The 24,305-nt window shown below is 39.3% G+C and overlaps 1 protein-coding gene across 1 annotated transcript in view; it reads right to left on the bottom strand.

The window, feature by feature from the left end:
* LOC308431182 (olfactory receptor 8G5-like) overlaps positions 1-23,623 on the bottom strand; it is a gene marked incomplete at both ends in the record, with an annotated part of 43,129 nt that extends 19,506 nt beyond the window's left edge. The window contains one exon of the mRNA XM_080930548.1: positions 22,703-23,623. Within this exon, the coding sequence (XP_080786674.1) occupies positions 22,703-23,623 (921 nt within the window). The remainder of the gene's footprint in view (positions 1-22,702) is intronic.
* Positions 23,624-24,305: the final 682 nt, after the last annotated feature.

Genomic DNA, 24,305 nt, shown 5'->3' with positions numbered 1-24,305 from the left:
AGTGGGGAAGAGTTAGAACACATAGGCACAGGGGAGAATTTCCTGAACAGAACATCAATGGTTTATGCTCTAAGATCAAGAATTGACAAATGGGACCTCATGAAATTGCAAAGCTTCTGTAAAGTTAAAGACACTGTCAAGAAGACAAAATGGCAGCAACAGATTGGGAAAGAATCTTTACCAATCCTACATCTGATAGAGGGCTAGTATCCAATATATACAAAGAACTCAGAAAGTTAGACTCCAGAGAATCAAACAATCTTATTAAAAATGGAGTACAGAGCTAAACAAAGAATTCTAAACTGAAGAATATCAAATGGCTGAGAAGCACCTAAGGAAATGCTCAACATTCCTAGTCATCAGGCATTTACACAATGAAGTACTACTCAGCTATTAGAAACAATGACTTCATGAAATTCTTAGTCAAATGGATGGAACTAGTGAGTAACATCCTGAGTGAGGTAATCCAGTCACAAAAGAATACACATGGTATGCACTCACTGATAAGTGCAAACTAGTCGCAGAAACAAATCACAGACATTATGAAGCTCAAAAAGAAGAAAGGCCAAAATGGAGATGCCTCAGTCCTTCTTAGAAGAGAGAACAAAACCCTCATGTGAGAAAATCAAGGTCAAATAGAGGAACTGGGATTAAAGAAAAGATAATTCTGAGGCTGCATCACCCGGGAATCCACCACATATGCAGCCACCAAATCTAAGCATTATAGCTAATCCCAAGAAGTACTCACTGGCAAGGACCTGATAGAGATGCCTCCACAGAAACTATGTCAGAGTCATATAAATATATCTGAGCATGCTTGCAGATAACCATCTGGCTGAACATGGGGTTCCCAATAAGGTGCTAAAGAAAGGACTGAAGGAACTGAAATAGGTTGCAATCTCATGGGATGAACAACATTATCAACCAACCAAACCCTCCAAAACTCCCATTGACTAAAATATCAACCTTTGAGCACACATTGAGAGAACTATTGATCCAGTTGCATATATAGCTGAAGATACCAGTGTCTGGCATCAATGTGAGAAGAGGCTTTTGGTCCAGTGAAGGAATGTTTTCTCAATGTAGGGAATGCCAAGGCAATGTGCTGGAGAGGGTGATTAGATGTGAGTGCACCTTCCTGAAGCATAATGGAGGGGGAGGGGGGTGGGAGCATGGCAGGGGAAAGGGATTACATCTCAAATGTAAATACAGAATATCTACTAAAAAATGAGAACAACAACAACAACAAAACAAAACGAAAAAACTGGGGGAAAAGATAGAAGGAACCGAAGTTTGGATTATTTGTTGAAAAAATACTGATGAAAATAAAAGCCACAGTAATGAAAAGAAAGTCTTTGGATCTCTTATTTGACTTTTGATTAAAAAAAAAAATCATAGTGAATATTCTAAGCTGGGAAAATGGCTCAGCACTACACACAAACACATACACACACACACACACACACACACACACACACACACTAAAAATAAATTAAACCTTTTTTTTTTTTACAAGTAGATATTCTGTAAAGTCTTTTGGCAGGGAGTTTGACACTTATTTCTCAAATTAATGGGTTAAATGTGGACACGTCCTTGTTAGGGAATAGGAGAAACAATTTCATCCCCATCTAAGGTGTTAAATGAGTTTGTGGTACATCAAACCTTCTCATCCAAAGAAGAGAAAAACTGTAATTGCGTGGGGCTGACTAGTACTCAATATTTTTAAAATGCTTATTTTGGAGATAATATGAAAAGTTCTGGAAGAAGAGCAGAGAATGTACAAAATAAAAAAATCAGAAGCAATTTGTGGAATCTTAGTCCAGAAATCCCAGAACTTGGAAGGGAGAGGCAGAAGGATCATTATAAGTTGAACGTCAGCCTGCTTTAAACAGCAAGTTCTACGCTACCTGAAGCTGCATGGTCTTTAAAAAGAGTGAAGTGCTGTGGCACAGAGAGTGAAGAAAAAAATAAAAAAGAACAAAGATCAGGAATGGTGGAAAGGAGAGGGAAAGTCAGGGAAAGAAAGAAATCAAGCAGGCAACAATGAAAATCTCAAGGTCGATGGTCCCAGCTATTTAAAAACTCTTATGATTGACATAAGAGCTATTGCAGACTCCTTGGCCTCTTGGCTAGAATCAAGTGTAGTATCTGCTCTCATCATCCAAATATGTCCACTATCCAGGACAATATCTTTTTTTTAATTGTGTATTTTATTTATTTACATTTCAAATGATGTTCCCTTCCCAGTTTCCCCTCTGAAAACCGCCTAACCCATTCCTTCCCTTGCATCTATGAGAGTGCTACCCGACTCACACACCCACTAATGCCTCCCAGCCCTGGCATTCCCCTACACCAGGGAAATTAGCTTTCAGAGGATTAAGGGCCTCTCTTCCCACTGATGTCCAACAAGGCCATCCTCTGCTACATATGCAGCTGGAGCCATGGGTCCCTCCATGTGTGCTCTTTGGTTGGTAGTTTAGTCCCTGGGAGCTCTGGGACATCATATTGGTTGATGTTGTTTTCTTCCTATCAGGTGGCAAATGCCTTCAGGTCCTTTGGTCCTTTTTCTGACTTCATTGTGGACACCATGTTCAGTCCAATGTTGGCTGAGAGCATCCATCTTGCCTCTGTATTTGTCAGGCTCTGGCAGAGCCTCTCAGGAAAAGGCTATGTCAGGCTCCTGTCAGAAAGCACTTTTTGGCATCCAAAATCATGTCCAGGACAATATCTTAAATAGGTTGTTGGAGTTGGGAGTTGGAATGGTAGACTATGGGGCTGTTCCATCCACTCTATGAATGTACCTGTAATTGTAATATTTCTACAAATAGTACAGCTCTCCGGGTTTGGGGCATCTGCAAACCTGGGGCTCATCATCATATCCTCTTATGAAGATGGTTGGCTAATCAAAATAACACTTAGTGACCTTTCGGTGCTAGGTGAATTAACGAGTGAAGAAGCCTATGAGATGTGAAGTCCATGATCGAGGAGTAAGCCTAGCACCCACTCCCAAATGAAACAGTGTGAAGTAACCTGGAAAAAACCCCAAGAGAACAGTTACAGGGCATCTCAAGGAAGAAAATGATGTGTCACATACAGTAGTTGATGATACTACCTGAAAACAGAAACAGCAACCAACAGAATGGGAAAAGATCTTTACCAACACCACATCAGATAGAGGCCTAATATCCAAGGTGTACAAGGAACTCAAAAAGCTAGACACCAGAGAATCAAATAACCCTATTAAAAAGTGGGATACAGAGCTAAACAAAACGTTTTCAGTTGAGGAACACCGAATGGCCGAGAAACATCTGAGGAAGTGCTCCACATCCTTAGCCATCAGGGAAATGCAAATCAAAACAACCTTGAGATTCCACCTCACACCAGTCAGATTGGCCAAGATCCAAAACTCAGATGACAGCAGATGCTGGCGAGGCTGCGGAGAAAGAGGAACACTTCTCCACTGTTGGTGGGGCTACAAACTAATACAACCACTCTGGAAATCTGTCTGGCGATACCTCAGAAAATTGGATATAGTACTACCTGAAGACCCAGATATTCCACTTCTGGGTATATACCCCAGAGACACTTTAATACACAACAAAGATATATGCACCACAATGTTCATAGCGGCTCTATTTATAATAGCCAGAAGCTGGAAGGAACCCAGATGTCCTTCAGGAGATGAATGGATACAAAAATTGTGGTACATATACACAATGGAATACTACTCAGCCACCAGAAACAATGATTTAACCAAATTCTTAAGAAAATGGCTGCATCTAGAGAATATCATCCTGAGTGAGATAACCCAGTCACAAAAGAACAGACATAATATGCAGTCACTGATAGTAGGATGCTAACCCCAGAGTCTTGCACTCCCCCAGAAACAACCCACAGACTGTATGAAGTCCAAGAAATAAAGAAAACAAAAAAATATATACATATATTTACAAACAAGAAAAAAAAGAAGAAAGAAAAAGGCTGATATAGATTTTCATCTTCAGTGGAAATAAAAAACCTCATTGAGTAATTTTTCAAATAAAGGAAGGAAGAAGAACATCCTGCAGCCGCATCTACAACTTGCCCTTCGAAATGTCTAATCACACCATCACTGGTGGTCTGGTTTTCTTTATCACATCCAGGTAGTCTGTCTTTATGAAGTTGGTCAAGTACATTATTTGACCATGTTAACACGTGCCTTGTATCACACCAGATTTTACAGTAGGCATTGAAGATGAAATTAGAGTTCTCTTCAAAGAATTGTGTCCGGCAAGGGAGACGGTCTGTTCACAGAGACAGCCAACCTAACATACCATGAGAGGAACACAGTCAGAAAAGCACCAGCCACAGTAACAAGAATCTGTTAGCCCCATAGGAAAGGGTATAGGGGAGGAAGCAAAGCTTCCCTGGGTTCTGCACTGACCAAGCTAGAGAAGACCAGCTGGCAAGTCAGAGATAGGACAGTTTACCACAGGTTTCACACGGAGAATGCAGCTGTTCACTCAGTGCCTCGGCCCACCAAAAAGAATCAGCAGAGCACATTGATCACCCTCCCCTCTCTATGCTCAGACTAGAAAGATGTGCCTACTTCAACTGGGCCACGGTGCTAGGAACACACAATGGCATACTTACAGACCGATAGATTTTTTTTTAAGAAGTGCCAATTTCTCCATTAGTAGCACAAACCCCTTTGGCAGAAAACAAATCATGATAACACTAATAAATAGGCTTTTTAAAGTAAAAAAAAAAAAAAAAAAAAAAAAAAAGATTTGACTAGAGACCTATCTAATCCTGACAGCATCCCTTCTTGGATTCTGAGAAGAAACTGAGCATTAATGGAGTTGCTTCACTTGTGGTGAGACAACCATTGTACAAGAATTGCCATAATTCATCTACAGACAAATACGGTCCAGAAAGGGACACATTATGCAGACTAGTCGACTGATAATCTTTGCTGAGGCAGAATTATCAGCGCTTCAAAATTCTGCATTACAAGGGTCTGTCAGATGATCCTAGGCCAGAAGGCTGAAGACTGATGCTCTAACGACATTTTGTGGAATAAGGGACTGTCCAGGGAATCAGCGGTCTCTATAAATTGGTTAAGTTTTGGAAGCTATTTTTTTGCTCCTCATAATTTCAGGTAATATTAGTCATTCTCAGATTTCTGACAGAGTTGAAGATTGCCTACCCAAGCTAATTAACTTTGAGGAAACATGGTCGTCTAAATGATATTCAAATGCTAATAGTTGTGCACAGCTTACATTTGAGAGAAAAGTTTTTTTTTAATTAAACAGAAAGTGTGATGTGTAGGTTGATGTCAAGGTGACACATGATTAGACAGTAGAGAGTGGAATGGGAACAAAGTTTTTGTAAGGCAGGAGAGAGGAGGAAGGAAGGAGAATAAAGATGGAGCCAGAGGAGAAGGTTTTAGATCCAGGTGGTCTTAATTGGTGATAGGTAGATATGTTTACTTCTAAAGGTATCTATGGGTCAATTTGATTTATCTGGGTGGGCAGTTTACATCTTTGTCAAATGGTTGCAAGCTTATTGTGTGGATGTATTGTGGATTAAGAATTTAACATAAAAATCTGATTGATAAATTATTGATAACTGAGTGATGATTTTACCAGGCTGTGAGGAATGTAAGCAAGTTCCTGGCTGGCTAAGAGAAGGCAGCCCATGTACCACCTAGATCTGAGAGTACATGGGGGCAGCATGAAGCTGCTGAGATACAGATACCCCACATGTCATGTGGCCCTAATGGTGCCAGAACTAGTGCATGATAAAAGGTTACCAGATTTTAAGTTTTACCACAACATGATATGGAAATTAGTTTGATAAATCACTGGTAACATATTCACTATTTTAACTCTTTCAGAATGTATATTAAATATTTTTTAGAAATGATTTAGACTGAAATATCAATATTAAACAAATAAATCTATATTCAAATTAGTTGCCACAAACTATTTAAACTTTTGTATTTTATTGGAAGATCAAAATAACTTCTCTCAAATTTGAACAGTAGTAATTAACATTACAGCCTATAAGAGTGAAATGTATAAAGACATTGACATTATAGTTGTATTTTGTGCACTCATGTAGATTATAGTTGTGAATAAATATAATGCTAGCAGGAAAATAGTACAAACATTTGAGCTATTCAGGGTTTTTGACTATCACAATGCCTATTGCTTACAAAGAGGGGGAAGAAATATCAAAGGACAGGAAAGAACCTAGAGCCTGCCATGTATATTTTATGATTTTATATAGAACACTATGTATTAAGTAATTATGTAAGTATTAATAAATTTAAAAGTGAAAAATAAAAAAAGACTCATATAATAAAGTTTAGTCGTACACCATACACAATGAAAAACAAAATCTGAAGTAAATTCATTCATTTTGAAGGGATGCTTTCTAAAGAATGATGACATGGGGCAGAGGTGGGCAGGAGACACCCAGAGCCTACTCTGTTGAGTAGATGGGAGAAAAGGAAAAGCAGAATGGTTTGGCACTGTGAAGAAAGGTGGAAAGGGAGATGTGAAGATGATAAGGACTACCCTGTTGTGAGTAGCCTGTTCTGCCACCTGAGACCATAATGATGTCCTGGCTCAGCCTGCCACTCAGGGCCATTTCTGGGTCCCCAGCCCTATAGCATCAGGGCTCTGTGTCAATGCCTATGCTCTTATGTTACCAAAGGCCATGGAGATGTCCCTGGTCTGGGCTGCTGCCTGGAGCTATGTTGATATTCCAAAGCTGCTCAGAAATGATCCTGCCTCTCACTGGCTGCAGCATTCAGAAGCTCTGGCTCATAGGATGTAAGGTCAGGAGAGCTGGCCCACACTTTCCACAGAAGTGCTAGAGACCTGGCCCTAAAGGTATAAAAGCAGAAGAGCTTGTCCCAACCCTTGCTTGTTACCACTACCTGGCCTTGTTCTTCCCCTAGACAAAGCAGGAAAGCTGGCTCTAGTGGAGTGGATTCAGGAGAGCTAGCAGGCTGACAAACTCAGCTACCAACAAGACTCAGATGCAGAGCTTTCAGTTGGTCTACTCCAATGTCAGCCTCATTTATGAACTACTGGGGTTCTTGAAGTGACTGTTTATGAATAAGGAATGCTACAGGATCTTCATGACACAGAATATCTGAGAGAAGTCTTCATAAGGATCCAGTATTAATAGCATAAGAAAAGGCCTTAAACCAGACCAATAACTTATTGCCATAAACATTTGAAGTAAAGCTGTTTGAGGAAAACGTTATGCTGTGTAACACACTGTGACACACCACAGCTTTCAAGAAATGATTTTTGTTTTGTTTGGGATGGGGAGGTTTCAAGGGCAGATATGAAGAGACAGGGAGATGAATGGGTTTGAGATTCATGATGTAGACTTCAGAAAATAATCAATACTGTTTTTAGACCTCCAATGAACTACATTAAAAGGAAACAAGTACCTGTGAGCCTTTGAGATTTCAGTCTTATCAATGCGATCAAGCCCATGTTCCCTACCATGGTGGTAAAGAAATCTCAAAGCAGTGGGATCTGGAATCCCAGATGATCAGTGAAACCTGGAGAGAAACCTTTCATGGAGGAGGAGGTCCATTTGAGTCTGTCCAGACCTTCCATACATGCTATAAACACAGTAAGCAGAGCATGGAGATGAAAATGTGTGACCCAAATGTAGCTGCTTGTATTCTCATGCCAGTTATGTCCCTCAAAAGCCTGTTTGCAGTGTCCCACAAGTAAGACACTGAGGGACCCTGTCCCAGTTGCTTCTGATTGCCAGCAACCAATGGCGTAACAGGGGAAACAGAGGTGAGACTTATAGGAACAGAAGGAGAAGGAAGAAAAAGATTGACCATGCTGGAAGAAGGTGTAGGAGAGGAGAAACCTGAGAAGGTACGGGTCAATGAGCATAGCCACCATGTAAGAGCCTCAAGAGCCTCCCTGACTGCATCTAGGGTAGCAAAGATGAAATATAGATTTTACTAATAATTGGGAATATTGAAGAGAGGTAGATTAGCCATGTAGAGGTTAAGAAGTGGCCCAGCCATTGAGCTGTTTAAGATATATCAAAATGTAAAGTGTGTGTGTGTGTGTGTGTGTGTGTGTGTGTGTGTGTGTGTGTATTTTATTCAGGAACCCAAAACATTAGAGTGGGTAGCAAGGAACACACTGCTGCCACCAGGATTAAATTGGATACTGCTACACCCAAAATCGTCTCTTTTACAACCACTACTGTGTGATAATAGTAATTGTGTAAATATGGAAAACTCATTTAAAGGTAAGTCTCTGAAGAAAGAAATTGAATAAGATATTGGAATGTGGAAAGATTTTTCATGCTCATGGATGAGTAGGATTAACATAGTAAAAATGATAATTTTACCAAAAGCAATCTACAGAGTCAATGCAATTCCCATCAAAGTTCAAACACAAATTCTTTACAATCCTTGAAAGAGCAATTCTCAACTTCATATGGGAAAAATACAGGAAAGCTAAAGCAATCCTATACAATAAAAGAACTTCTCAAGATATCACCATCTCTGTCTTCAAGTTGTACTACAGAGCCATAGTAATAAAAATGACATGGAATTGGTATAGAAATATACAAATTGATCAATGGAATCAAATCAAAGAACCATATATAAATCTGCACAGCTATAACTACCTTATTTTTTTTTTACCAAGAAGCCAAAACCATGCAATGGAAAAGAGAGCATCTTTAACAAGGGTCTAACTAGATGTCTCCATGCAGAAGAAAGCAAATCGCTCCATATTTATCACCGTGCAAAAAACTCAAATAAAAGTGGATCAAAGACCCCAATATAAAATCAGATACACTAGATCTTATTAAACAGAGAGTGGGGAATATCCTTGAACTCATTGGTGCAGGAGAGAGAAGAGGTAGAGTTCACCATGCTTAAGAAGGACAAAAGCAAACCAGCCACGTGAGCTCTAGGGCAGAGCAGCCACTGGCCACTTCTGTAGGTCAGAGGTTGGGGTGTCAATTGGAACTGAAGATGGCAGAGCAACTGAAGGTGAGTGCAGATTTAGGGTGTTGAGCTGGGAGTACTGGGAATAGCACCCTAGGCAAGGTAGATTAGTAGAACCCAGGAATTGTGTCAATAAGGCAAGTTGAAACTGAACAACTGTGCATCTGTGTTTTTTATCAGCTGATCCAATATTCTCTGGGCAGAAGCTGGTAGTGTGGTCTATTCCTGGTGCTTAGGTGAATTAGCTACATGCAAAACCTATAGATTGGAAAAAGATCTTCACTAACCCTACATTTGACAGAGGGCTATTATCTAAAATATATAACAAACATAAGAAGTTAGATACCAACAGCTCAAATAACCCAATTTAAAAATGGGTTCAGAGCTAAATAGGGAATTCTCAACAGAGTAATCTCTAATAACCAAGAAGCACTTAAAGAAATGTTCAAAGTCTTTAGACATCAGGAAAATGCAAATCAAAACAACCCTCATATTCCACATTTTACCCATCAGCATGGCTAAGATCAAAAACAACGGGCAGCACATGCTGGTGAGGATGTGAAACAAGAGGAGCACTCCTACATTGCTGATGGGAATGCAAGCTTATAAAACTACTCTGGAAATCAATTTGGTGATTTCACAGAAAATTAGCAATAGTACTATCTCAATACCCATCCATGTAACTCCTGGGCATATACCCAAAATATACTACATCATTCCACAAGGACACTTGCTCAGCTATGTTCATAGCAGTTCTTTCTGTAATAGCCATAAACTAGAAACAACTCAGATGTCTCTCAATGGATGAATAAATAAAGAAAATGTGGTTCATTTCTTCAATAAAATATTACTCAACTCAAAATAAAAACAGTCATGAAGTTTGCAGGCAAGTGGATGGAAGTAGAAAATATCCTGTGTGAGATAACCCAGACCCAAAAGGACACACTTGGTATTTACTCACTTATAAGTGAATATTATCTATGAAATATATAATAACTACAGTACAATCCACAGACCCAAAGAAGCCAAATAACAAGGAGGACCCAAAGGTGAATGCTTGAATATTTCTCAGAAAAGAAATAAAATAGATATTAGAAGTGGATGGAGAAAGGGAAGTAAGTGGGAGAGGAGATGGAGAGGGGAACAACGTTAGGGAATCAGAGGGGAATAGAAATCGGCAGTGGGAGGGGCATCTTTAGGATGTGTAAGAGGTCTGGGAAGAGGGTTCAGAGGAAGGCCCCAGGGAGTCTATGGGGGTAAATCTAATTGACACTCTTAGCAGTAGGGGACATAACCCTTAAGGTGGCCACTGCTTATAGTCAAGCAGAACTCCCTGTGAATGAATAAGAATAGCCACCCACAAAACCTTCAACCCAGAAAGTGTCCCGGCTACAAGATGTGCAGGAACAGAGATAAAACAGAGACTACGGGAATGACCAACCAGTGACTGACTCAAATTGAGACCCATTCCATGGGTAAGACCAATCCTGGACATTATTAATGAGACTTTTATGCTTATAGACAGGAACCTAGCATAACTGTCCTCTAAGAGGCTCCACACAGCAGACAATGGAAACAGACACAGAGACCCACAGCTAAACATGAAGATTGCAGAGAAAAGAACTGAGAGAAGGTCCTAATTCAAGAGCTAAGATAATAACCTTGTGACAATTTTTGGTATTCACAGATCATTATGCTTAATTTATACTCAACAAAAAATCTGTTTCTATGCTATGTTCTGTCCTACATGTACTTTATGCATATGGTAACTAGTGGGATTTCAGTGCATGCTATCAAACCTCTAAAAGAATTAAGCACTGACAAAAATATTCATATAATGTTATGCCAAAATGCCTTTAAAAATCTGTACATGTATCCCTCATTTTTTAAAAAATAAAGTTGTAAGAAAAAAAAGAATTGAGAGAAGGATTGAGGGATCTCTAAGGGAAAGGGACTCCACAAGAAAATCAATAGAGTCAACTAACTTGGACCATGGAGGCCTCCCTGAGACAGAAACACTAATCAAAGAGCATACATGGGTTGGACTTACCCACCTCCCACTCATATATAGCAGAAGGGTAGCTTGGCACTCCTGAAAGTCCTCTAACAACTGGAGCTAGAGCTGTCCCTGAGTCTGCTGCCTACCTCTGGATGCCATTCCCCTGTGATGCCTTGTCTGACCTCAGTGGGAAAGGATACTTAGTCCTGAAGTCACTTGGTGTGTCAGAATGGTGTGGTACCCAGGGGGTGGGGGGAGCTCACCATTCTCAGAGTAGAAGGGGAGAGGGTAACGGGGCGGGGGGGAGCTCTCTTAAGGAGGAAAGGGAGGGGGCTGATATCAGGATGTAACATGAATAAAGAAATTAATGAAAAAGTTGATATAAACGAAAAAGAATGTTTACTGAATGTGTCTAATGTTGTGTAGCGTTTCAATTTTGTCCATTTTACAGGTGAGGACCCTGGGTCTAAGTAACTGGTACAAAGTATCAAGACTAGAGAGTTGGAGTAGCGATGAACACTGAGCAGCAGTCACTTTCAAATTCGAACTTACCTCATCAGGACCCTGTGTGTAGTCAGGCACTTGCCCCTTTCAGTTCATAGCCAAGTGTCTTCTCTCTACAGCTTCTGAATACAAATAGCTGAGAGAAAAGGAAGGCGGAGCTCCTGTCTGCTTCTGATTTGTTACTTTTAAGACCAAAACCTTCAGTTTTTCTTGGTTCCTTGACTGAACTGCAGAACACACTCTCTGATTCTGCATTTCACCCAAGGTTCCCGTACATTCTCTGCATAAAACAACATACATTCCTGAAACTGGGTCACAGGGGTCTAAAGATTTTGACTGTGGATTAGAGATCTAGTTGCAGAGGGCTCACAGGTCCCCTGTCAGAAGTCAGTCCTCTCCCCCATCTACCCACCCACACACATACGCATACAAATACATCCTTGATAATACATCATATTGTTTTTAATTATGTTTTCTCATTAAGTTGCCTCTTTATATGCACAATTAAAAACAATGCACTATGAAAAAATATATTTTGCTCTTCTATATTGAAGCATTGACTATATACAAAACACCACATCTGGCCCAGGAACCTCCTGTGAATACATGAAAGAATGGCAATAAGCTAGTCTTATTGTTCACAACTTTATAAGGAAGATCTATCATTCTTCACTTAAAAGGGTAGAGCACACAGATAATACACTACAGAATTTCTAGCCAATCTCACTGAGCTCCTTAAACTCAAGATACATTACCGACAGAACCCAGATTGCCTCCCACCAGCAGCTTTGTCTTTTGAGATACACATATTCCTGAACAACTTTCAAGAAAGTTATTTCATAAATAATATAAGTAAATATAGATATGGGGACTATATAGGTTTCTGTGGAACCTGGGCTCATTGCTACTGTTCAATGCATATACTGTAAATATTTTTAAGGATGACTGATTACATAAGCATAAAACCAATATCTGGATATAGGAAAATCTGACCTACAACATGAAATATCGTTTTGTTCCAAAATAATGACAGAAATGGTCTGGGAGAAGTTGACAAACCTTGACAAATACACAAGTCCATCTTCTAAAACTCACAGCACACTGGTTTGCGCATGCGATGAGGCTATTCACACGCATCAGTGAGAACCAGCTCACTCTCAGCTCAACAGTGACAATAGCAATCCACCATTGGTTAAATACACGGAATTGCCACCATCCCAGAGTAAATATTAAGGATTCCAATCCCAATCCTAAAAAGAAAGGGAAATGCAATTCATTAAAACAAAATTAAAATAAGCACATAGGCAGGCTCCTCGAATCCAAGTGTAAAGAAGACATTGGAGGTTCTCTGGAAGCTATGAGAGGATTTTTGTCTGTTGCTTCAGAGACAGTTGCCATGACAACTTCATTTCCAAATGAATCTTAGACAGGCTTCTCTAATGCCATGTTACCTAATGACTTGCTCCAGTACAAGCAGCAAGTAAAAGACAACTAGGTTGACATTGTCACCCTTTTTTGCAATATTGACAGCTTCCAAAGATTGACTCGCAGAAAAATGACTTTCTTCTTTTGTTTATTTCTGGTTTAAACTACATATTATTTCAACATGGTAGAATTTAAGATGTTTTACATAACAATGTTTTGCATATATGTTTATGTATGTGTATAGGTGGTAGGATCCTAAGACCTATAATTCAGGATGACCATAGATTGCAAGTACAGCCCAGAGCCTTGTATTAGAAGAAGCACAGGCTACACAGAGCCCTCACCTCTACAATGTCTTTCTTTAGTACAGGAAGGTACTTCACATCCTGCCAAAGAAGAAACATAAACAGCAGCCATGAACCCTTAAACCTACAATGGTGTCCTGCCTGCAAAATCCGCTAGTGCAATAGTAGCACAAAGTTTGAGGGAGTAACTCCATGAGGTAGAACCCAAACCTAACACTACCTGGATGACTAAAAACCTGAGACTAAATACCCAAGGGACCTAGAGGAAAAACAAATGCTACAGGTCAAAAATGTGAGAAAAAAAAAGTAACAATAAAATGACTCTCAATGACATTCTGTGACACTCACAGAGCAACGCCTTGACAGCCATTATCAGAAAAGCTTTCTGCTACAGCAGATGGGAACAAATACAGAAGCCAACAGCAAGATGTTATACAGGGAGTGAAAGGCCTTAGAATACCCAGGTCTAAGTGAAATGTTTCCATAAAATTACTCTCATCAGAGATCAGGAAACCCTGAAGAAAGGAGGGAGAAAATGTGTAAGAGCTAGAGGGAATAGAGGACACCAAGAAAACAAGGCAGTTAAAATCATCAGGATGGTACACATATGAACTCATGAAATCTGAGGTAACAGGCATAGAGCCTGCACACAGCTCCCCATATGGGACCCTAGAGCTCAAAGGAAAAATGGATGCAAAACCCATCCCTAACCCAGAAGCTATCTCCAATTGATAACCACTTGGATATAGAAGTTAGTTTTCTCCAAGTGAATATCACAAAGGAAGCAAACTACTCATAAGGGTAGGTTTTCTGCCCAGCAGCAGATGCCAACAGAAAGTGAACTTAATGGCCTCTTTGAAGGTTTCTTGTCCCATAATGCCATATAAGGGGTGTTCTTTGTCTTATTTTTCAATTTTTATTTTATATCATTTATATAGATTTCTCTCTTTTTATCTTGCAGGTCCTTTGCATATATGTTGTGGCTTACAGTTTAATAGTATGTGAGGGGGGAAAAAATCCATTTTCATGGCAGAAAAAAAGAAAAAGAAGGAACAGTACGAACGTGTCCAGAAAGAAGAAATGACAACAGACAAGACTCTACTGTCATGGCCACACCTCAGACAGCGCTGAAGTGGAAACTTAAGGGTTCTTTGGCATGTCAGTTGTGTTGGATGGTGTTTTGCTGGGGCAAATATCTAAGAGAGTGCTTTCCTGAAGTGGACACAGGTGAAAGACTAAGGCAGACTCATGAAGGAACACCTCACTGAAGCAGACATAGCGGAGAGGATGCTCTGCTAAAGCAACACGTAAAAGGACACGTGATGAAGGATTCTTTGCCAACCACACAAATGAATTGCTTTGCCTTACACTGCATAGCTGAGCTCCATTTGTTGGGACTCTTAAGGATTCAGGCTGATTGGTTAGTGTGTGGAGGCAAGAGGACATGTGATTTCTGGAGGGTACAGATAGTACCTGATGGACAATGACATAGGGTGATCTTGACTTGCTTGTAGACCTAGCTGTACAGTGCATGTGGGTCTTGAGTCTTTGCGGATCTCCACTTCTCTGAGAGAGCCACAGCTGAGAACTCCTGGTGTCCCTCCTGGTCCCTCCTGCTGACTCATGCAGAGGCTGAGGCTTGGCTCTCTCTGCTAGGTGGTACCACCACAGCTGCTTGGTGTTTGCGATCTTGACTCTACTGAACTGAACTCCTGGTGTATTCATGAAGTGTTTGCAAGTGGATCAACCTTCCAGCTGCTAACTTGTGAACTGAACTGCCAATTCCCAAACAACACAGACAGCAGTTGCTCCAGGGAACCTTTCTAAACTGATCAACTTCTTCTATACCCTTTCTTTCCCACGACCTCTGGTGGGTGATGGGCTAAAAGTGAGGTTTAAAGCATTTAAGAACCATCATTAAAAATAGGGTTTGAGACCATTAAAGTTACATAGCATCTGAGAAAATGAGAACTAATCTGTTCACTCTTAAAGTGAATCTTCCTACTGCAAGTAATCTAATTGAGACAGTCCCTCATTGGCATGCCAGAGGCTTGTCTCCTAGGTGATTCTAGATCCTTCCTTGTTTATAATATTTATAACCTTGTTTATCACCACCACATAGAAAAAACAAAATTGGATTTTTGTCTTCAGAATGAAACCTTATCTCAAAAATAAAAAAACAAATAAAAATAATAATAACAAGATGTGTGAACATGTTTTCTCTAGGGTAAAGATATAAAACACCTGGGTCATAGGGCAAAGTGTTAGTTCTTTAAAAAGTTGTCAAACTGTTTTTTAAAAGATACAAAGAGAAAAAAATTTTTTAAAAGAATGTATTCAGAATTAGAACTCAAAAAAAAAAAAAAAGCAGAAAAGACAGAAGCAACTTCAGTGAAGCAGAGGGGGCCTTTGAGGATAAACTTGAATTTTGTTAAATCATTAAGGGCATAGTTATTCCTCCCAGCTTTGCATCAGGTTTTCAGATATTCCATATTTCCTGAAATCACACATTTTTGAGGGGTGTTGTCTTGTACACATGGTTGACAGGTCCATTTGGATTAACTCCTGGGAGGGGACAACAGCGCGTCTTTGAAATCATGCAATCTTCAGGGTATTCAGAATGGCACGACTCCACAGAGGGACAGAAAGAGAATTCAAATCCCATTCTTTTGACCAAATATCACATAACACATATGTAAAAGATTTAAAAAAATTAAAATGATAACAAATGTATAAAATACCTCTGCTTTATCAGCAGAAAATAGCCTTTCCATACTGGGTCTCAGCAAGTGCCTGCTACTCCACTTCCCCATTTTCACATAGTATTTTAAATCTAAATGGGGGAGGAAGTGATAATGATGCTTCCTCCCTCCTTCACATGATATTTCAAATTCAAAGGAGTGAAACTGTGATATTTTCCCATCCTTAAAGTTAGTGAGTTACCAAGGAAATGGGAGATAGAGTCCAAAGTTAATTTGTGGGGGAAAGTCCATCCTCAATGACCTCTAAACATCCTAAAGCACAATTAAGCACCTAACAATTTGTTTTCTGCTGCATGTAAGGCTCCCACACTTTCAAATTTAGTTCAAGAACTTTTAATTAGGCTTTTTCATAGTAGCCAATTCTTTTTCTGAATACTTCTAAAATTCTATCTTACAGTCATTCCAGAACCTGGATACAAAAATGAACACAACGGTTCTCCAAAATGAAAACTCCCAATAGTCACTCTCTTTATTATTGGATTTTAATCAGTGTACTTGTCATACTTATTGTCCCAGGAAAATTGTCACTAGCTCCTTCAGTGTCTTAATTAGGTATTTAGAATAAGAACTTTGAAATCTTAGCCCTCAATATAAATCTGGCTTTCTACTTACCAACAGTGTGACCTTGGAAAATTTGTTTTACCTTTCTATGAGTTCCTAATTTTTGATGTTAAAATGGGAAAAACAACCAAAATCCAATTTTAATAAATAAGTGAGACACTGTCTGGCACAAAGAAGGCACAAAATACATTTATTCGCTACTATTTCTATTAGATATTATATATTTTAATTACTTTACTTTCAGAGTTTGTATTCAGTAAGTAAAATTGACTATATATGGTGACATATACCTGTAGTCTCAGCATCTAGTAGGTAGAGACAGGATAATAAGAAAGTCAACACCACTTGCTGCGATAGAGTGAGTTTCATACCAGCCTAAACTACATGATACTCTGATTCTGATAAATAAATACATTTTAAAATAATACAAATAAAACTTTCTCCCATCTCTCTAGTTCTAATAGTGTTTGAAGATGCTATGTAAGCTACTGTGGTAGAAAAGACAATAGTCTGTGTCCTGAATACTGCAACTCCAACCTAACAGAGGTAATACAGCCACTGGTGCAGTGTCATGATTCTTACAGAAGCATCCAACTGCTTTTTAATGAGATTAGAGGATTGATCTACAGAAGGGAAATCACAATGTCTCTCTAAGCCTGCCCAGTGTCCCATCAGTCAGGAATCCCAGAGAGTAACTTACTATTGTTGATTTGTTAAATGGTTATGTTATTGAACTGCCTTCTAAATAGACAAATTAGTGTTGCTCTGAACCTTGGTCAGGAAGCTTCTTTTTGCAGTTGGCAGTTAATGCAGACCTTCATAAATTGTCATAGGGATCAGAATTAGTGGCTTAGAGTTCTCAGCCATCAACAGAACATGTCAATCACCCACCAAAAGGTTTGGGGAATGCAGCAGAAAACTGAGAAGAAACAATGTAGGGGCCAAGGATTGACAGAAATTGTGCAAAATGATGTCTTCTGGACATAAAGTGGCTATAACTCTCAAGAACTCACAAGTACCTATGGTTATCTTCAGAAGACCTGTATAAGAACAAGTCAGTCAATATTAGCATGGATGGGGCATAGCAGCTTGTGTTCTTATGCTAATTATGTTATCCAAAAACCTGTTTGCAGTGTCCCCAGTTGATTTTTGACTGGTCAATAAAATTATTGATGGACAGTGGCAGGGCAGGTAGACAGACCAGGGACTTTTATGATCCCCAGAAAGGAACTAAGGAAGGAGAAAGAAGGAATTCCACAATAACAATGGTGTAGGAGACAGACCACGACAAAAAAAGTTCAAGGAAGAGAGAGAGAGAGAGAGAGAGAGAGAGAGAGAGAGAGAGAGAGAGAGAGAGAGAGAGAGAGAGAGAGAGAGAGAAACGGTCAACATGTAGATGCAGGAGGAAAGCTGCCCCCAGGAAAATTGTCCAGCAGGGTCCAGAGCAGCAAAGATAAAATATAGATTTAGTAAGTATTAACTCAGGAGTATCAGAAGGGAGTGTATATTAGCTGTGTGGAGTTAGGGAGTGGCCCAGCCATTGAGGCATTTAAGGCATTTAAAATATAAGGCTGTGTATATGTGTGTCTTTCTTTTAGGAATCCAGAACAGTGGGGCAGTAGCAAGAAGCACACTCATGCCAACCAGAAAGTATAGAGTAGACTGATATACTGTCACAACAATGGAGAGTCACAGATCCCATCCCTTTGTGAGGAGCTACCGGAGTTGATGGCTGGCAGTGGAAGTAGAGTTAATTTTCTTTGGGAATGTGGTCACTGGTTGGTTGCCCATGCTCCAGTGGAGGATTCTACATGCATGGCAGCACAAATAAATAGCTTTATTAATTATCAGAAACTATCCTACTAGATAATAACTACTACTATGGCTTTTGGAACTAGCTTTGGTAGTTATCTATTAACGGTCTTCTAAGTCATTCAAGAAGTTGCATCTCCAGGGTCAGAGATGCAATTCAAGTTTCATTCTTTGGTCCAGTTATGTTGGGTTTCAGGAATTGATTTTTAAATTTCATAGTCTCAGTTACTCATATGTAGTCATAATTTTTGCAGCCTACTTTTAATAAACATTTAACCTCTCCTTTTGCCCACCACCCACCAGAGAGGTAGTGGAAGAGAAAAGTTATTAGGATATGGGAGAAGTGGACCTGTTCAGCAATAGTTCTTTGGGAGTGAGCTCAATTTTCTTTGGCAGCAATTCAGTCTCTACCAAACACCAAGTACAACTTATCAGCTGCAGACCAGTCCTCTAGGCAGGCAGACAACACACAGAGACCAGCAGCTTCAGTCCGGTACTCTTGCAGGCAGACAACAGACATGAACCAGTAGCTGTAGTTTAATACTGAAGAAACCACAAGGTTCACAAACCAGCCTCGTCGAGCTGCTGCAGGAACCTCACAAGCAGTTCTATGGTGAGTTTCTCTCATTGTTGTTCCCATAGCTCAACAATGCTATATAAGGCAAACGAACCAATGCACGTGTGTCATTAGCAAAAAATAGCAAGATGATACGAACCAAATCAATGCTCTATGCTCATTTCCCACTATCTCCTTCACCACATGTCCTTTCATGTGTTTGCTATATCAAAGCATCCTTTCACCTGTGACTGCCTCAGAGAAACATCCTGCGTCTGCTCCAGCACAGCATCCTTTCACCTGTGTGCCCCAGCAAAACATCATTTGACACAACTGTCTTTCCAAATAAGCTAAACGTTCCCACTTCTCTCATCATTCTACATGGATACATGTAAATATGCCTTATTGAGGTATTATTGAAACTCAAGTAAATGGAACCAATGACTATAACCAGCACAGCAATTTTAACAAAGCATGTATCCATGTAATCAATATGTACTATTTTATTTTCCTAAAACGTTCTGTACTATAATGAGTTGCCCCCCCACCCATTGTATGACATCGTCTCAGGAGAGACATGAACAAATGATTACTCATTCCAGATAGGGAACCAATGGCAGAACAAAGTAAGGATACTGCCAAGTCCAACTTGGTGAACCGATGAGTTTATTGGGGTTACTTACAGAAGCATAGACAAGGACTTACAGAACCAGATATGCAAGGCTCATATAGACCTACATCACCAAGACCCTAGGAATTTGTAGTTCACAGCACAATTCTCAGCCATCTCAACAGATGAAACATGAGAGAAACTGTCTCTTCCATACAACACAGTTGGTGTGAGTCTCTTCCAAGAAGTTCATCTGGTCTCTACTTCTTTCTGGTGTCCTGGTCTAGCTCAATGTCTTCTAGTCAGTTTAGCTTGTCTGAGTGTGTCTCTCCAGGGTGCTCATTGCTTATAAACATGTGAGGAGAGAAGGTCCTAGAAAAGCAGGTCAATTTTAAGGACTTCCAGAAGAAACTAAAATGAATGGAGTGTCTTACCTCCCTTAGAACACCCCGTATCTTAAGGAACTTCCCTACAAGGTAGATAGTTTTAAAGAAGAGGAAGTTGTTAAATCACACCCCACATTTTAGTTCTAAGCAAATGCAGACTGACTAGATTATTTTGGCCTATATTGAAAGTTATAAAATACATTAGCCACTTAAATGTGATGTTCCTTTCCCTCATCGTAAGGTGCTGAGCTTTGTTCGCCACTTAAGAAAACTGGATTGTTTCCAATTGAATTGAAAGCCAAGACAATAAAGATGCTAAAAATATACTTATGCAAGTTTTTACACTTGAATCAGCCATAAATCAGTACTTGGCGTTGTCAGCATCTTTAACTTATCAAATTGTATTAAATGTCTAAAGGCAGGGTGGTTTTATCTACATTGCCCTTACAACTTAAAATATCAATAATATCATTCACTTTCATATTCTTAACCTGATTATACATTTTTGTTGGGTAGTTATGTTTTCTAAATAATGCATCTGGGTATACGTACAGACATAGCAGGCACCACTTGCTTGCCTTTGTTTTTTTGTTCAAAACAGAAGCTACACAAATATAAACAAGTAGCTACATTTTTTGCTTTAGATTCTAACACAGAAAATTCATAACCACTACCAAGAGAATGTGGGCCATGTGCAAATTACGATTTCTGCCTTTCCTGGCAATGGAGCTGCTTATGACACTTCCCAGTGATGGTTCATTGGTGCCCCACCACCTCTTCTGATGACTACAGCCAGGAGATAAGCATCAGTTCTCTCCTCTGGCTCGTGAAGGTGAATAAGAATGGGGGATAGGAGCCACTTCTTCAAGACTCACTTCCACACTGCAGTATACTTCAGAGTACTGTGAGGCTTTAGAAACCCAGGTGTCAGCTTCCACAAGTGTTATACTGTTGGGGGAAGTACTTCATTTTTTAACTAAAGATGAGGATTAGAGAAACAGGCATGAAGGCTGAGTCTGAACAGTTGAGTGACCTGGGGCAAACAGCCCACTGTTCCTCTATCATTGTGGCAGGCTTCGGTGAGAAAACAGGAACATGTAGAAACATAAACAGATGAATAAGTGACTTCCAGACTCCCCCAGTCCTCTGTTCTAGTTCAAGGTCACCACAAAGCCATTCTCCTGTCTCCACAGCTGTTTCCTCAACATCTATGCTAATTAGTCTACTTTGGTCAACTTCTATAGCAACTCTTTGGTCACTGCAATCTGGGTGACCCTGGAGTAAAAGCACAACAGCTCTAAAATTGTATATTACATCAAATAAACTTCATCTCATTGAGAAAGTAGGAGGGCAACAGATCCATCAGAGCCATTTATTTGTAAGATTTTTATTTCTTTGTGTGAGTAGAGCTATCATAGGAAAAAGATGAGACCAAACAGGCCTGTCCAAGAGGCTATTTTACCTGGTTTCTGATGTTTAAAAAAATATTTTTCCCCAAGTTTCTTTTGCCTATCACCCAACATGAGAAAGTAGTTCAAGAAAACCTGAGAAAGAAGAAATTGTTTCTGTTTAGAATAAAAGAACCAAAAGTCTACTTTTTTTTTAAAAAAGTTATAATTTCTAGCCATTTAACATTTAAAGTGCTCAAGGAAAAAGAAGTCTTCTCACTGTGACATCAAAAATACAAAACCAAAAGGTTAAAGATTAAAGTATCAAATCACTAAAATAAGTTTATCTCATCCTTAAAATTCAATGCAAATAAGTTGTCTCTTCTAAAAAGAATTTGTTTGATGTTGCCTTAATTAATAAATGAATGCCCCAAATTAATCACTGCCTCCTTAAGCTGCCCAGAAACTAACTTGGTTAACCTGAGTCACAGATTACTCCATCAAGGCTTAACTACCTAAATTGACTTCCCCCAAAAGTCTAAATGACATTAATTGTCTTAAAATAATATATAACTTCACATTTACTGTTGTCATAAACCTTTGGAAGACCTAATCTATTAATTCTTGTTGAGTTCTACAGACTGTCTCAATCTCAATGAGAAGCACATAACACAGTCTTATTTTTCCCTTTTTACTTGGTCTAGACCAACTTAAAAAAATTTTTGTATTGCCTCTTAATAATAATGATAATGATCATGATCACGATCATGATTATAATGAAATGTTTTTGACAAGTTACATTTAATTATTCTAAATGAAATAAGATTTTATTGTGTTGCCAAAATTGTAAAAAGAAAATTACCAAAAAAAATGATAATGTTGAAAATAGAAAAAAAAAAAAAGAACACAGAATAAATAAAAAAAAAAAACCCAAAGTAAACTAAAACCAACCACCTACATTTGAGTGAATATGTGCAATCAGACAGTTTTTATATACTGAATAAAAATATATTCCTGAATTCCTAATAGTTGATAACTTAGATTAAATTAATTAATCGGCCTTTTGAAGAATAAGTGGTCTGTAAAAATATAAAATATACATAAAGCTTAGAAATATGGGAAAAGTTTAGGCAAAGCAAAAGTCAGGAAGAAAAGAGCTGTGTTAAACTCTTGTTCAAAAGTAAAGATTTGAAACTCTTGTTTCTAGAATGCAGCTTACTGGTAGAGGAATGGGCTGGTATCCATGATGAATTTAGCTTAGTGTTCTAGGGCCATGAACTTTTTATGCAAAAAGAAAAAAAAACTAGACCTTGAGTTCCTCATATTGACATTGCATCTTCTTATAAACGTTGCTCACCAATCACACTACTGCAGCTCACGATACAGCTCTTCAAGAAAATATTCTCCTGCCCAAGGTTTTCTTCAAAGCAACTTTGACATCCTTATTTCTCAAGCTATAAATCAGAGGATTCAACATAGGTACCACAATCGTATAGAACAAGGAAGAAACTTTTCCTTGGTCAAGGGACAAAACAGAAGGTGGCTGAAGATACATGAAAGCCCCAGAACCAAAGAAAAGACAAACCACAATCATGTGGGAGCTGCAGGTGCTGAAGGCCTTGGACCTGCCCTCTGTGGAATGCATTCGAAGAATGCTAGAGAGGATGAGGGCATAAGAAATGAAGATGGTGACAATGGGCACACCGATGTCAAAGCTCACAAAAATAAAGACTACAAGTTCATTCACATAGGTGCTGGTACAGGAGTGCTCCAGAAGGGGAAGGATGTCACACATGTAGTGGTTGACAAGGCTGTCAGCACAGAAGGTCAGTCTTGCCATGGATATGGTGTGGGCCATAGCTCCAACAAAACCCATTAAATATACACCAAACAAAAGGAGTAAACAAACCTGGGCAGACATGGTGACCGTGTACATCAGGGGGTTACATATGGCAACATAACGGTCATATGCCATGGCTGACAGAATAAAAGACTCAGAGATAACAAAGAAACAGAAGAAAAACAACTGTGTCATGCAATCTGGATGAGATATGATGTTCTTCTTTGAGATAAAACTCATCAGCATTTTTGGGGAGATAGTAGAAGAATAACAGAAATCTATGAAGGAAAGATTGAAGAGAAAAAAGTACATAGGTGTATGAAGGTGAGAGTTCAGCCCTATTAGGGAGATCAAGCCCAGGTTCCCCACCATGGTGACCATGTAGAAACCTAGAAAGAGAAAGAAGAGGGGCATACGGAGTCCTGGCTGGTCTGTCAGGCCTGCGAGGATGAACTCTGTCACAGAGGAATTCTTGACAGTCATTCTTCTCAGGAGGGAGGCCTGTGTGGCAGAGAAGAGAACCAGTGGAAAAAAGAAATATCACTATCATCCTCACAAATCTAAGTCCTCCTTGTGAAGATGAAATCCAAAGGAGGTGTGAACTTTGGTAGGAAGGTTTAAACTATTTACAGTGTGTAGTAGTGAACTACCAGATGACTCTAACTTCCAGAGCACAGTAAGTGCTACACGTATCCACCAGAATGAGAGGATGAGCATCTCTTAGACTCACAATATGATCCTTTTACTTTCTGAAACCTGGACCTCTTCTTTTCAATGACTCTTGATAGGCAGAATACATCATAGCTCTAGGTCAGCACTATAGAGTAACAAGTTGAAGTATTTCCTACAATCTTTTACCACAACAACACATAGGCTTAGTAATAATAATGGTCTAAGTTAACAGTTAGGGATTAGTGTGAAAATATCTTAGCATATGTGACCATAAAGCAATGTACACTTTACAAAGGAGACATGGAGTTCTCAAAGCCACAAATCCCCCAGACTTCAGGCAGGAGGGAAGCCCTAGCAAACCACACAGGGTCTGTATGCCTAACCCTTGTTTTAGGACTGGTCGATGTCAAATTTGTACATACCTTCCTTTACTTGCAACAGTGATGTGCTTCCTACTATCTCTTCTTTGAAGTGTTCTAAGAAAAACAAAGAC

The sequence above is a fragment of the Micromys minutus genome, assembly GCF_963924665.1.
Source record: "Micromys minutus genome assembly, chromosome: 16".
NCBI classification, from domain to species: domain Eukaryota; kingdom Metazoa; phylum Chordata; class Mammalia; order Rodentia; family Muridae; genus Micromys; species Micromys minutus.
Note: the sequence above shows the minus strand (reverse complement) of the source record. Positions and strands in the feature narration are given on the sequence as shown.